At 39.4% G+C, this 14,488-nt stretch overlaps 1 protein-coding gene across 4 annotated transcripts in view; it reads right to left on the bottom strand.

The window, feature by feature from the left end:
- The window catches only part of Atp8a2 (ATPase phospholipid transporting 8A2), a 726,716-nt gene that overhangs the window by 481,034 nt on the left and 231,194 nt on the right, over window positions 1-14,488 (bottom strand). For all 4 annotated transcript variants that reach the window (XM_023714997.1, XM_023714998.1, XM_023714996.1 and 1 more), the window contains 4 exons: window positions 10,420-10,497; window positions 6,162-6,250; window positions 5,569-5,613; window positions 2,529-2,604 (listed from right to left, as the gene is read on the bottom strand). In XM_023714997.1, coding sequence (XP_023570765.1) covers window positions 2,529-2,604; window positions 5,569-5,613; window positions 6,162-6,250; window positions 10,420-10,497 — 288 coding nt within the window. The remainder of the gene's footprint in view (window positions 1-2,528; window positions 2,605-5,568; window positions 5,614-6,161; window positions 6,251-10,419; window positions 10,498-14,488) is intronic.

The following is a 14,488-nucleotide window of genomic DNA, read 5'->3' as shown; positions in this document are numbered from 1 at the left end:
ACCATGATTGGCTTAGCCTTTCCTCCTTTTAGGTTGACTGGCTCAGGTATTTTTCTAGTAATGAAAAGCTGGCTAACACAGAATGTTAGGAGAAAGAAACAAAGTGGCCACAGCTATTAAGGAGGAGGAAGGAAGAAGTGATGGTTAAACAGAAACCATAGGAGGGACATTGTCTGTGTTCAGATCTTCCCACAAAATACCCTCAGAGGACAGGTTCAGCATATGATGATGGTCAGACTCTCTAGGTGCCCCCTCCCCTCAACCACCCAGGGCCAGAGAACACCTGCATGAGTCATGTATTAAGTTTAAAAGAATTAGGATCCAAGCAGCATAAAGAAGATGCCTTCTCCAGATGAGGACTGGCCCTAGCTATCCATGGTTTCCCAGAGTTTATGAATGCAGATACCCTTTGGTGGAGCTACACTGACCACACTACCCACATCTCAGCAATTATAACACCCATGGACTGAGGAGGGACCACTCTACTTGCACAAAATAAAATCATGTCCCTCAAGTGTCACATTGTTCCTATTTTGCAGAAGAGGACAACAGGTTTTACTGATGTCCTATGTCTCCTTCCCTACTTCACAGGAAGCTTTTGAGTGTTTTATTCTCCTGACCCTCACTCATATCAGAGCAAAGCATTTAACATAAATGAGGTTTCCTAACTTTAGCTGAATGAATGGATAAAAAGTGAGCCTCTTAGGAATGAGGGTCAAGCAGTTTGCTTTCTTCCTAGCCTAGTGCTGGGTCTTGGCAGGGTTCTGTGCTTTCTGTCCTCCTTGCACCCTCATCTGCTCACTGATGCTGGAGAAACCAACTCTGTGAAACCAGGCCAAGCAGTTTCCTAAGCTCTTCCCCATCGCCCTCCACCACCTCTTTCCCCATTCACCACCCACCACTTTCGTTACCAGCCTCAGAGCACGCACGCTTCCTCTTTCAGAAAGCAAGTCCTTGTAACGTACTTGTTTCTCTGCCATCCTTGATTACAACTACTCTTCTCCAAAGAGTCTGTGGCATCGCTGCCTTCTGCTTGGAGAATCTCTGGCAGCTGCCTCTCCCTCTAAGATCAAAATTCCACAAAGGAGCATCTGTGGTGTCTGTGGCCAGCAGAGCCGGACTCCTGTGACATGCTCTCTGGCTAGTGGGACCACTGGCATCCCAGGCTCAGCTGAGTGCTGCTCAGAAGTGCTGACTGCAGCCAGGGGGCACGGAGGCCCCACACACTCACATTTGAGAACTGCTGCCGGGAGGATTTAGCATTTTTTTAAAAGTAGGCACTGATTGCAACACAGAGAGAATTTCCTCAATGACAACTTAGAAAAGGCTTCAGGGGCAGTAAGCCAGGGTGTCACGCATGCCAGGCACACACTACCACTGAGCTGCAGCTGTAGTACAAAGTTTCAAATGTATCTACGTCTGAACAAAATCTCAGAAAGACATAGTTTTAATCTTGCTCATGTTTATGTAACTTTAAATTCAGAAATTACTTTCAGGAATAACATGCAGCATATGCAGTCTAGCTTATGCTAATGAACTAGCTGTGACATACATAATACTTTTTTCTAAGCTGGTATTTTTTAGAGGAGCCTTTAAACAAAAAATGAACTGATACAACTGTAGTTAATCCTAGTTTACTAGAACAGCTGAGGTATTGAGACGCCACAGCTAAGCGCTAGACACAGCAGCATGTGACTATAATCCCTGGTATAGTTCTAGTTACTTTGGAGACTGAGGAAAGAGGGTCACTAGAGCCCAGGAGTTCAGACCAGCCAGAGCAACAACGCAACATGCCCCTCTGTGGAAAATCTAAGTAAATTAATAAATAGAACTGGCTAGACTGAGGTGGTAAGTTTCATCGCTATAATTAACCAATTCATTCATTTTATACAACTTCTTTGTTACTTCTCAGGGGTTACTCAAATGCTCGGGAAAACACAGGTTCAGGTAGAGTATCTAGCAGAGAGTCTAATAAAGTAAATGGTGCCTATTGTTATACCTTGCTTTTGTTTCTTAAAGTGTCCTTCTCAAAATGTATCCAGTGCTGGCAATCATTTCTTTTTTTTTTACTGGAAATCAAACTCACAGGGGAGATAGCTCAGTAGAATAAGCACCTGCCTGGCAAGCGCAGGGTCCTGAGTTCAATCCCCGGTACCACAAAAACAAACAAACAGACAAACTCAGGACCTTGTGCTTGCCAGGCAGGCGCTGTGCCCGCTGAGCCATAACCCGAGCCCTGTAATGATCTTGCAAAATAACAGAAATCTGAACAATTACAGAATTCCTTGGTGAGATTTGACCTGGTGTGCCACTTCGTAACTTCATTACTTTCTTAAATTCAGCTTTACACTAATTTATGTAGTGCTCACCACAAAGTACCTTCTTAGAGTACTAACTTAATAAAACACTGAAATGCTCTCTTTTCCCAGGCTCCAAAATTGTCACTTTCAAAGTAATGCACATATGCTAAATAAATAACCATGAACCATAAGCTATTTGATGTCTTAGAAGTAAATCAATGGACTCACATGGTGATCTTCAATGTTTTTCAACAGCCGGGGATCATTAAAGTCACAAGAATCACTGGTGGGAGGAGGCATCCGACTGCAAGAGAAAACAAAAAATATTTATCCAATTCAAAAGTGCCAGTTATGACATCTCAAATCTGGTAAGAATCCAACTTCAGGAAGAACCACATATAATAACTCCACAGATCTGTAGTCAATCTTTAAAGATTTGCAACACCGCATGTTATTTCAAATATTAAGATAGTAAATCCTTACTGCTATTATAAATAAAATATTTTATAGGTTCTTACAAACAACAGTATAGTTACAAGGGAAAGAAACAGAAGTCATGGTTTGATACTATGACTTTGTTATTTCAGTTGGGCCCTGCACAACTTCTACCATAAAATATATATTCAAGAAGGTCTTCTCAAAGCAGACCACAGGAATTATTGAACTGTATATGGGCACTCATTTAAGGCCACAAAGGAAACAATATAATGGCAATGTGCCATCACATGGAAGAAATGTAAAGGATGAGCATATTCACCCCTCTCTCCTGTCCTTAAACCCTTTCTCACAACACTGACAATAAAAGAGAAGACAACATAGCTCATGTCAGTTTTAACTCTGAATAAATACTGTACAGTATTAACAGGCAATACAGGAGGGGGAAAAAACAACCAACAGCTTCTAAAAATATGAGCTGTTGCCCCCACAGAACCCAATGAAGGCTGAGGAGATAAACAGCAGCATGAGGTACCTGAGAAGTCTGTGAAGTTATCTCTGAAGTACAGTGTGACAGTTAATCATGATTGTCAGTTCACTGGAATAAGACACCTAGAGAGGACGTATGGATTCTGAGGGCCCTGACTTCATCAAGCAGATTATCCCAGTCATGAGATCATAGTTGGATGGCATTATCAGGGGTGAGGGAGACTTGGGAGGCAGGGCCCTGGTGAAAGGAGAGGACCACAGGGAATGGCCTTCAGGACCGCATCTTGGTTCTGGACCTTTCCTCTCTGGGTTTCTCTCCCTCTCTGCTTCCGGGCTACCATAAGGTAAGCAACTTTCCTCCACTATGCTGGCTTCTTCCCTGTCACAGGTATGATGAAGCCAAGAAACTATGGACAGAAACCTTTGAAGCCATCGTCCAAAGTAAACCTTCCCTCCTTAAAGTTGACTTACACCACTATTTTGTCACAGCAACAGAAAGTTAACTTCTACAAGGAAAGCAGATGACAAGACAGTTTCTGAGTCCACTTGAAGGACCCTCAGCTTGCAAGAACACTCCTTCCTCTCATATGGCCAGACAACAGGGCTCCCTACACCCAGAAAGGGTAGAAGTCTCACCTTTTAGACAGGGTAAACCAGAGTAGCTTTGGCCTGATATACTATTCATCACTAAAAAGAGTTACGCTAAAAAGCAACAAAAAACAAAGGAACTATAAATACATATTACTAAGTGAAAGAAGCCATCAAAACAGGCTGTCCACTGTACAACTCCAACTGGAAAGGACGGGATCATTCTTGAAATACAAAGCTGTGGCAACAGTAAGGAAATCGGGTCACAGACTGCATGCAGTGTATACTCCTATAACTCCAGTTTTGGGAGGCTGAGGCAAAAGAATCACTTAGGCAACTTTGTGAGACCATGTTTCAAAATTAGAAGTTGTATAAAGGACTGGGGCTTTAGCTCAGTGTGGAGAGTTTGGTTCAATCCCCCGTACCAAAACAAAATCAATGCTTTTCAGGGCCTGGGGCTTGGGACCTTGAATCGCCAAGCATAGAGGATTTTAAGAGCCGTGAAAATACGCCATGATAATGAAGTGTACATGATAATGATGCGTGCACAACACCCCCAGGACAGACGGTGCCAAGAGTAAGTCCTCCTGCTCAGTGTGGACTCCAGGAGGCAACGCTGTGTCGGTGCAGGGTCACTGACTGTGGCTCATCCACTGCTCTGATGGGGGATCCTGCTAATGGGGCAAGCTGTGGAGGTCGGCACGGGTCACAGGAAAAGTCTCTTCACCTTCTTAATTCGTTATGAGACAAAAATATCTCTTTACGAGTATTTTAAAGATCATTAAAGTGGCCAATTTTATGTTTCGTGTATTTACCACAAAGGAAAGTAATGTTAAAATATATGTACATATAGCCAGTGATCACCAGGGTCATGAAGAAGCCTATAAAATTAAGAAATCAACCCAGAGAGTCATGGTGAGAGCTGAGGGTAGGAGAGCAGCACAAAAGAAATGAAAATGAAAGAGCAAGGTTAGGAAAGTGCTTTTGAAAGCTGAAAACAGGAGCGCCAGAAAACTCTCAGGAAGGATACAAGGAGGAAGAACTAGCAGAGAGTAAAACAACAAAGAAATGGAAAGTGAGATTAAAAGGTAATAAACTGGAAGATCATCTCCAAAGGCTGAATATTTGCCTAACAGGAGACCTGACAAAACAGAGAGGTTGAAGGGAGAGGAAAATTTTCATGAAAAGAGTGTAAGGACACTTCCCTAAAATCAATAAGAGCAACTTACAGGCAGAAATCACTCACTAGTAGTCCACTGAATGCTCAACATAATGAAGGAAACTAAGCACACACCAAGGGCCACAGTTGCAAGCCAGTGTGCTCAAGACACAGAGGGCTACCAAAGGGCTGGCACGGGGCTACAGGAGCCAGGGGCCAGGTCCCACACAGAGGAGCAGATGCTGAAACCTCTTGTGTGGTAGAAAATCGATCAATGCCTACAACCTTAAAACATGTTACATTACCAATATATCATTATGAAATATAGCAATTAACACTTTTTGAAGCGTCAAAAAGTTATGGCTGGTTGCTTTAAGGAAATAGCAAATTCTGCACCACGGGCAGACTACTGTTGTTAAAGATGTGTAGTATGGACTTTTAAAACCATGTTCACGTTTAAATCTTATTCTGATTTTCTTTCAAAATAACATATATGACTTTTATTTACACATGAACCATTCAGATAAAGAGAGCTATGGTACAACTTTTCTGCAGCCTCTCAGACGGACGTGGCAGGAAATGTGAGGATGTACTCACGAGAAGTCATCTGAGGATGGCTCTCTCGTCAGCTCTGGGAAATGCCTGGCAGAGAGGAAAACACACTTGTCACAAAACAGGTCAAAAGACAGGCACTCAGACCCAGACCCAGGAAAGAAACTTACAAGCATTTGCTTAGCTATGCAGAGTCACCGGGCCACTGGGATTTCTTAGTGTTTGTAAAAATAAATCACATTTTAACTATTTAAAATTACATTTGGGGGTTGGTGAGATGGCTCAGTGGTCTAAAGCACCTACTTAGAACAAGCTGAGCAAAAGCACAGGGACCATGGTTCAATCCCCAGCACCACATGCCAGCCAGCCCCGCCCCCAGCTGGGCTGAACTGGCCACACACACACAAAATAAATAAATAAATTTTAAAAAAATAAAAAATAAAATTACATTTGGTACTTGATTAAGTGCTACATGTAACCGACTTAAACTCACATAGCATCCAATAGGAACTGTATATCTATATCCCTCATAAACATCAAAAAGTTAAGATACTTGAGGAAGCAGCTAGCAATAAGTTTATCTTGGTGGAAGAACACAGGAGAAATGTCCAGTAAGTAATGACTATAACCACACTTACCCATAGGTTACTCCTGCAATGCTACACTTTTTGAAGTTCATGATATTACATGTCAGAGTTCCGGTCTTGTCAGAAAATAGATATTTTACCTAAAACAAAGGATAAAAGAAAGGCACACCAAGAGTGAAATAAGATGCAAAGATGAGTAAATGAAGTCTTTCCTTCTTATGTGTTATAATCTGTATTAAATTTAGATGAGTAGACTTTCTGAAATTAAAGATAGTAATAAAAAATATATATTTCAATCCTTAGATCAGTCATAAATATCTTTCTGTAATTAATTTTATAGTGAGATTTTTCCAGAATTTGCAAAGGAAGCTGTAGTAAGAACCCTGGCACTAACTATAAGTATGAACATTAGGTCCCTTCAAACAGTATCTCAATACCATATTTCATTCTTCAAGATACTGCTTGGGGACCATAGGTGTGGCTCACTTGCTAATATATACAAGGCAAGGATTTGACCCCCAGCACTGCAAAAAAAAGGGAGAGAGTACACAGAGAAGATGCATGTGAAGATAGAACAGATGTGGTAAAAGTTATACTGCGTTTCAAGATGCAAAGATATACAGATTAAACACATGACTTCTCGACACACAAAGGCAAAAGGGACATCATGGAGTGGACCAACATGTTAACCACCTTGACAATATTAGCTGAATGCAAAAGAGCCATGCTCTACCTGTAAACATGGGAAAACTATGCCATCTCAGATCAACAATGTAGTGGAGAAAAGGGAAGGAACTCTGGGCTACGAGAAGAGTGAGTCCAGTATGGACTGTGGGCACTAAATGGGCATTCGAGTGCTTCCACATTCACCTTGAGGGTGATTAACAGTCCCAGAGGAAACTTCCTTTTCTCAATGGTTTTCTAGAGAGAAACCATGATAGGCACTACAAAATGTCAAGAGATCCTAGGAAACTGGTCTAGAGAAGCAGCATTTTACAGTGCTATGGAAGAGAGATTAATAACATGAATTGCTTACTGTGTACATTTTCTTTTAAAAAATGTAAACAAACAAACTGAAAATTATTTTTCAAGACACAAAAGGACTTCCAAGTAATGAAAAATGGGCTAGATCTATAGCTCAGTGGCATAAGCACCTGTCTGGCAAGTGCAAGGTCTGAATTTAATTCTCAAGTACCAAAATTTAAAAAAAAAATTCAAGTAAAGAAAAATTGCTAAGGTTGCTAAAGAAATCAAACATGACATACAGATATTAAATTAGTACACCAGGGGTAGCTTATGCTTTCCTAATAATCTCTTACATTTACATTTACATTTTTATTCTTTTTTTTTTTTTTTTTTGCTATACCAGTGATTGAACTTGGGACCTTGTGCTTGCCAGTCAAGCACTTATGCTGCTGAGCTCTCACTCTCTGGCCTTTTTATTCTATTTTTATCACACACATTTATTAGTATGATAATTTGATTCATGTAAGCAACATATAATGACTAAATTAGGGTTGTTAGCATATCTATTTCCTTAAATATTTTTATAATTTTTGATTAATATAATATATATTTATAAAGCATAGTATGATATTTCAATTCATGTATAAAATATACATTAATAAAATCAGGGTAATTGATGTGTCAACAATAAATTTTGTGTAAAATTTTTATAGCTTAAATCTAAGGATATAAATATACAGTAGAATCTGCCTTCAAATATACAGTGGTTCCTTCTGCCTTTAAAAAAAATAAGAGTTCAAAGTTGTAACAAAGTATTAAAAATGAAACTTTTATAATCAGAAATCATCAAAACTTGCTATCAAATTCCCTATTAAATTTTACTGTGTTCTTAACGTTCCAATTCAAATCTATTCAACATCAACTTGGTTGGTTTGGGAGCTGCCTAGAGATTAGTAAAACACACTTCCAGGTTGTCTGGGTGGGTCATGGGACCAGGACCTTGGGGACCATATTTGGCTACTGGCTTCTTCTCAGTCTCTCTTCCTGCTCTCTGCTTCCAGGCTGTGGAGGTGACCAGCTTTGCTCCACCATGCCCTTCCGCTATGATGGCTTAGAACCAGCCAACAATGGACTGGACTCCACAAACTGCGAGTCAAAATAAACCTCCATTCCCAGGAACTGGTGATGCCAAGTATTTTGTGCCAGCAGGGGAAAACTGACTAATACACTACATCCTATGAAGGGAATGATTTCAGTTGGGTCATCTTGAGTACTTTCAGTCTTTCAATTCTTCAGGCCCAGTTCAATGGCACCTGAGAACAAGGGAACACTTCACAGAATTCACAGAAACCACATGTAACCTGTACAATCTTCCCTCAGTATCCTTAGAGAACTGACTCTAGGAAACTGCCTTGAACACCAAAACCTGTGGATGCTCAAGTCCCTTCTCTAAAATGTTGTAGTATTTGCATAGAACCTATGTGCATTCTTCTACATGTCTTCAGTCATTCCTAGAGGACTTGTAATACCTACTGCTGTATAAATACTAAGCAAACAGTTGTTATACTGGTTTGTTTATGGTTTAAGAACCAGAAAAAGTCTGTCCATGTCTGTAGCCAATGCCCAGCTGCAGTTTCAATGTGGTCTTGGCTGAATCTGTGGATGAAGAAAACATGCACACAGAGCTAACCATGCAGGGCACATCCCTGCTTTCCAACAGGCTCTTCTTCAGAAGAAAACAGATATGTGATAACTAGTCTCATCTTTTATTTCATTGTATATGTTTGGGGAGACTTTTGTAGTAATGTAGAAGATAGACTAATTTTGCCAGGAAAACTAGAAAAGAAAAATACAGTCTATTATGGCTTATGTTTAGATGTCTCCTTAAAGTCTCATGTGGTCACAGGTGGGTTTTTTCAGAGGTGGCTGGACATAGAATGTGTGATGTTAGGAGTGATTTATGGTTCAGTGCTAGGGTCAAGGACACTAGGATGAAGGATATAAGTGGTACCTGCCCTAAGTTGCCCGGCTAAGATATAAGGGATGGAAAGAGCTGTGGTGGCCTCTTGTTTTGCTACCTTCTTCCTGCCATGAACTATTTCTCCTCTGTGATGCCACCCCACCTTGGCGCCAGCAAATTATGAACTGAAACCTCTACAGTCCATGAGCTAACTAAAGCTTTGATCCTTTAATTGTGAGTACAAGGTATTTTGTCTTAGTAACAAGAAAAGTAACTGAGACACTGACATATAATGAGAATGTATGAAGTTGCATAGGACTAGGATTTTACCAACGATGAATGAAGTTTTTACAGGAAGAGAAAATGTAAGCAAAATCAGCAACAGCTACAAATATGAAGTGCAACTCTAGGGCCTGCTCTATGTACTGACCCTTGCCCTATGTACCTGGAGCACAACAGGGCAAGGAGGCTAGGGGCATTGGCTTTGCTGAGGGTGATTTGTACTCTGTGCCAGGGATGATCTCTTCCGTCAGAATCCCACTTGTTATTCTACAAACTTAAGGGTACTTCTGTAAATGTGCACAGTTCAAGAAAAGATAGAAACTTTCACTATTAACTCTAAAAATATTTTAAAAATTATATCAGAGAAACAGACAAGTGTTTTTGCCCACAGAATTCTATTTTATTACATAATTTGGTACACAAATTTGGACTTCAGTTTCTAGCAATAAATTCATCAACTCTACATAAGTCATTATTTTTGAGAGGGAGTTAAAGAAATAAAGTACCTCTATGTAATACTTTTCTAACCCTCAGGTGAATAAGACATTTGACCTCTTCTTCAGAGGGACACAGGATGGGGAGACATTTCTACAACAGGAAAGGAAGAATAAGGCCAGATTTGGACAATCTGTAGTCCTCAATCTGTCATTCATTAGCCAAGTTTGCTGGACTAAGTTACTCATTTCTCATCGATGCATTGAAGATATAGTACCCACCTCATGGGATAGTTGGGAGGTTTAGTATGTACAAAATGAAATCCTAATCTTCACTGCAATGCATTCAAAAATTGCTACTCCCTGCAGCCATTTCAATGGAAAAGGCAGATTTAATGTAAAGTGCAACTCAAGAGGGTCAAGAAGAGTTTGGGGCGAAGGTGCTAAACTCACAGCTACCCTGGAATACAGATAAAATCTTGAGGCCACATGTCCTTCCAAAAGCCCCCACACATTTTGTGATATTACACAATATCTAACCTGCCATTTGCCTCTGTTAAACACTGTTTAAAAGCTTCCAAAATTATATTCTACTATATTTTGTACTAAAATTTTTGCAGACAACTGCTTATGCCACTGTTGCAAATGCTCCCAAAGAGGTTCTCACCTGCCCAAGCTCTTCATTAAGGTTTGATGTTCTGGCCATTGCAGGAGTGTCATTTTCTATATAATACATATCTGTGTCCTGAGAGAGAGACAGAGACAGACAGAGAGAGAGAGAGAGAGAGAGAGAGAGAGAGAGAGAGAGAGAGAGAGAGAGAGAAAATAAAATATGTACCATTGATCTTCATTCTGATTAACACAGACATTAAGAACAGGTAACTTAAAACACTTTCATTTTAATATATATGCTAATTCTTTTTATTTTGAGGTAAAAATACAGTGACTATTCGAATACAAAAATCTTGTTACATACACGAGGAACGGGAAAACAGTATTTTAGACACAGAAGGTTTTGTTTCAAGACCATCTCGTTTTATGACCTATGCTAATTCCTGATTTTGTGCTTAGTACATCATTTCCAGAACTGCTATAAAGATCAAATAAAGGTGAATGTATGTAGCCTTGTCTGTAAATTCTGACTGCTGGCATGTAGTGCTTCAGGGTCATGACTGCCCTTTAAAAATCCAGGGGTAGGGATGAGGGTGCAGCTCAGTTTGTAGTGTTATAGCAAGCAACCTTGGACAGCATGAGGGATGGAAACAATTATCCAGAGAGAAAACCTAGTTGAGTCACAGAGAGGTGCATAGCAGCTAATTTTCAACCAAAACTTCAGAAGAAAAGGCCCCTTGGGACCTCTCAGCAACTAAACCAAGTCTGGTCTCAGGGCAATGGTTCCCATCCTCTACCACAGCAGCTCACTGCGGAAAGTGAAGTCCTCTGTGAGGTGAAACAAGGTGCTGCACATGAGCACAGAAGACCAAACGCCCATGCCTGGAAGGGGACCCAGGATGCCCTGTGGAGCTCTTCATCCCAGGAAGAGAAGAAAACCACAGAATAGCCCGGGTGAGGTCGATGGTCAGGTTTCTCATCCCAGAAAGCTCTTACCTATCCAACTGCTAAGTAAGCAGGGGCAATTTGTTTGTTTCTCACTTTATTCTCTGCTTCACTTCTCCTGCTTTGCCTACAATGGGTCAGGTTTTAAAAATAAAAAAAAAAAAATGTAAGAAATACTTAGAGTGTTTTTTTTTAATTCTAAGGAAGGGTCTACAGGATGTTCAAGCTCTCACTAGTAGATCCGACTCATAGTGATCCACCTGTTTACAACCTCCCAAGAGCTGCGATTACAAGGTGTGCACAACCATACCCAGTCTCTCCCTTTTTTTTTTTTTTTTCAGTTTTTTAATTTAAAGATTTTATTTTCTCATTTTAATGTCAAGTTTGTTTTATGTCTACAATAATATAAAAACATTACAGGAAAACTGTTAATCACCAGAACCCCCAAGTTATTAAATAATCAAACTTAAATGGGCAACTATCCAGTTAAGGCAGGAAATTTTCTTTTGGTTTTATTTTGTCTCTTAAGGTAAACAAGTAACTCCAGATAATTTTATTATTATTATCTAAAAAGAATACAAAATGTTTAAAAATGAGAAATGATAAAGAACTTCACAAAGGAACCAATAGGAATTAACAATGGTTGCTACATTGCATAATGTCGTCTCAAATTAATTGTTTAGATTATCAGATATAAGCATGCAAAATTGGAAAAAAATGTTGTAAGAAATTTATTTATTTATTTATTTATTTTTATTTTTGTATTTTTTAGGGATACGCCCAGTCTCAATTGCCAGCTCAGTGTGCCCCAGGGGCGGGGCCAGCTCAGCAGGCCCAGTGATCACCAGCCCCTGTGCCTGCTTGCAGGCACTTTAATCAGCTGAGCTATTTGGCCAGCCCTAGAATGTCTTTTAAAAATATGTTAGTACAAAAATAAAAGCTTTTAGAAAAGGAAGCAAAAGAAAAAACAAAAAGAAGATTGAAGACAAAAATGTCAAACCCACAAAATATGATAAACTGAGACAAGTCCATCAAAAAAAAAAAAAAAACTTCCTATCAGTATTGTTACAAAGATGCAGCACAGCAACAGCACAAACATCTGAGAGAGCGCCGTGATTAAACATAACTATTTTAGGTGTTCTGTAGTCTACCTTGTCTGTTCATCTGCCTATTAATCTGGTTTAATAACTCATAAGGTACCTGCAGCTGTTTCACTAAAGATTACTGATTCAAATAAATTTTTTTCTTTTATTTTTGTTCTTAGAAACTTCTGGCTCTTAGAATGAGCCAAAATAAAACTCATTACAGTGCAAAAACTAATAGACTTAAGGGATACTTAAAGTTTGGTAAGATAAACACTACACATGATTTAGGATGAGATACAGTGTGCTAACTTTCAAATACATATTATTCTCCAAAATTGACACTAATGATATTAACCCAAATGCTTTTTGAATTACATAGCTTAATAGTGGGCTTATTTAAATCAGTTTGTAAAAGTAGGGATGTCTTTAAAGTTGGAGACATGTGTCCTTACAGGTTGTTAGCCAATCAAAATAATATCAACATTGGTGTTATAAATACAATGCCTATTGTTGTCTGTATGTATTCTAAAGGCTTTGTCATTGGTATTCAAGAAAGAAACATAAAAATGAGACTAAAAGTCTTCTAATACAGAGACATACTCTTATGAATTAAAAGTAAAAGCACACAGCTCCTCAACTCCCACATGCCTAATGGTGGCACTCTTACAAAAGTATAAATCAAAGCCTCACTTTTGCTGCCTTTGGCATCCAGTTTGGGTCTAGACAAACAAATTCCTTTCATTTACAACGTAGGACTTCCTTGGGGGATTCTATGCCTGTGTGCAATGGATCCTGGGGAAGAGGAAGGCATGACCCACCCCATTTTTTGAGTGGTCTACTCTGCCTAGATACTCTGTCCATGTAAAAGCTATAGAACACTAAACAGTGTGGTTTTAAATACAATAAAACCCACATAAGAAAAAATAAAGATACTTACAGCTACCAAATAACCTCATGTGAAAGCCAAAATAAAATATTACTGTACAGATACTTGCCTCTTTAGAGTCCAGACATCCTTCAACTACAATATAAAAATGCCAGTGCTCATTGTCAGAGAGTCCTAACACCTCTTTTAAAAATGTAAATCCTGGGCTGGTGAGATGGCTCAGTGGTCTAAAGCACCTACTTAGAACAAGCTTAGCAAAGCTCAGGGATCGTGGTTCAATCCGCCAGCACCACATGCCAGCCAGCCCCGCCCCCTGGTGGGCTGAGCTGGCCACACACACACACACACACACACACACACACACACATAAATTTTTTTTAAAAAATGTAAATACTGCTTAAATGATTACAGCTTATCAAAAAGTAAGAACTGAGATTTATAAGACACAGGAGCTTGCTGATACATTAAAGCCTCAAAAAGTATTATAATTTTGGCAAGGAGACATCTCAAAAGGATTATAAAAATAATAGGCACAATAGAGAGACCAAACATCAAAAATATCCTAAATGTAATGAAGAATATCATTGCATCAATCATTTCACTCTAAATTTGATAACAAGGTGAGCCTATAACAAGAGACAGAAAGAAACTTCCCCAGCCCTGGTAAAATCAGGCAGTCAGGCATAAAATCATCATAGTCTGGCATGAGAGCTAATCCAGAGTCACAAGAAGAGCCCATTGTCACACATCTTAGCTAACTGACAAATTTACTTGTGGCTTTTCATGTAAGTTGGTTTGTTTGCTTAATATGTTTAAAACATTTTCAGTGCATTGTAAATTTTTAAGTTACAGAGTTAACTTACTCTTCCTCAGCTTTCTGCTGGTGATAAGAATACTGACTCAAAGTTACTTGAACATCTGTGGGCAACCAGTCGAATTTAAAAATGCAAAATCTAAGAACATAGGGTTGGAGGAGAGAGGACAGAGAAAAGCACTTAAAAATGGGGCCAGGGAGATGGCTCAGTGTTATAAGTGCTTTCCTGGCAAGTGCAAGGGCCTGAGTTCAATCCCTGGTTCTGCCAAAAATAAAAAATCCAAGTGGCTACAGCCAAGTTTGTCATGAAAAGTTTATAGTAAGTAGGACAGAGAAAAATTTATAAAGAAGATTGTAAGTGTAAGAGATACAGTTTTGATGGGACAATCTTGTA

Source organism: Octodon degus, unplaced genomic scaffold, assembly GCF_000260255.1.
Source record: "Octodon degus isolate 3935 unplaced genomic scaffold, OctDeg1.0 scaffold00038, whole genome shotgun sequence".
Classification (NCBI taxonomy): Eukaryota; Metazoa; Chordata; class Mammalia; order Rodentia; family Octodontidae; genus Octodon; species Octodon degus.
This window is presented reverse-complemented; position numbering and strand designations above follow the sequence as displayed.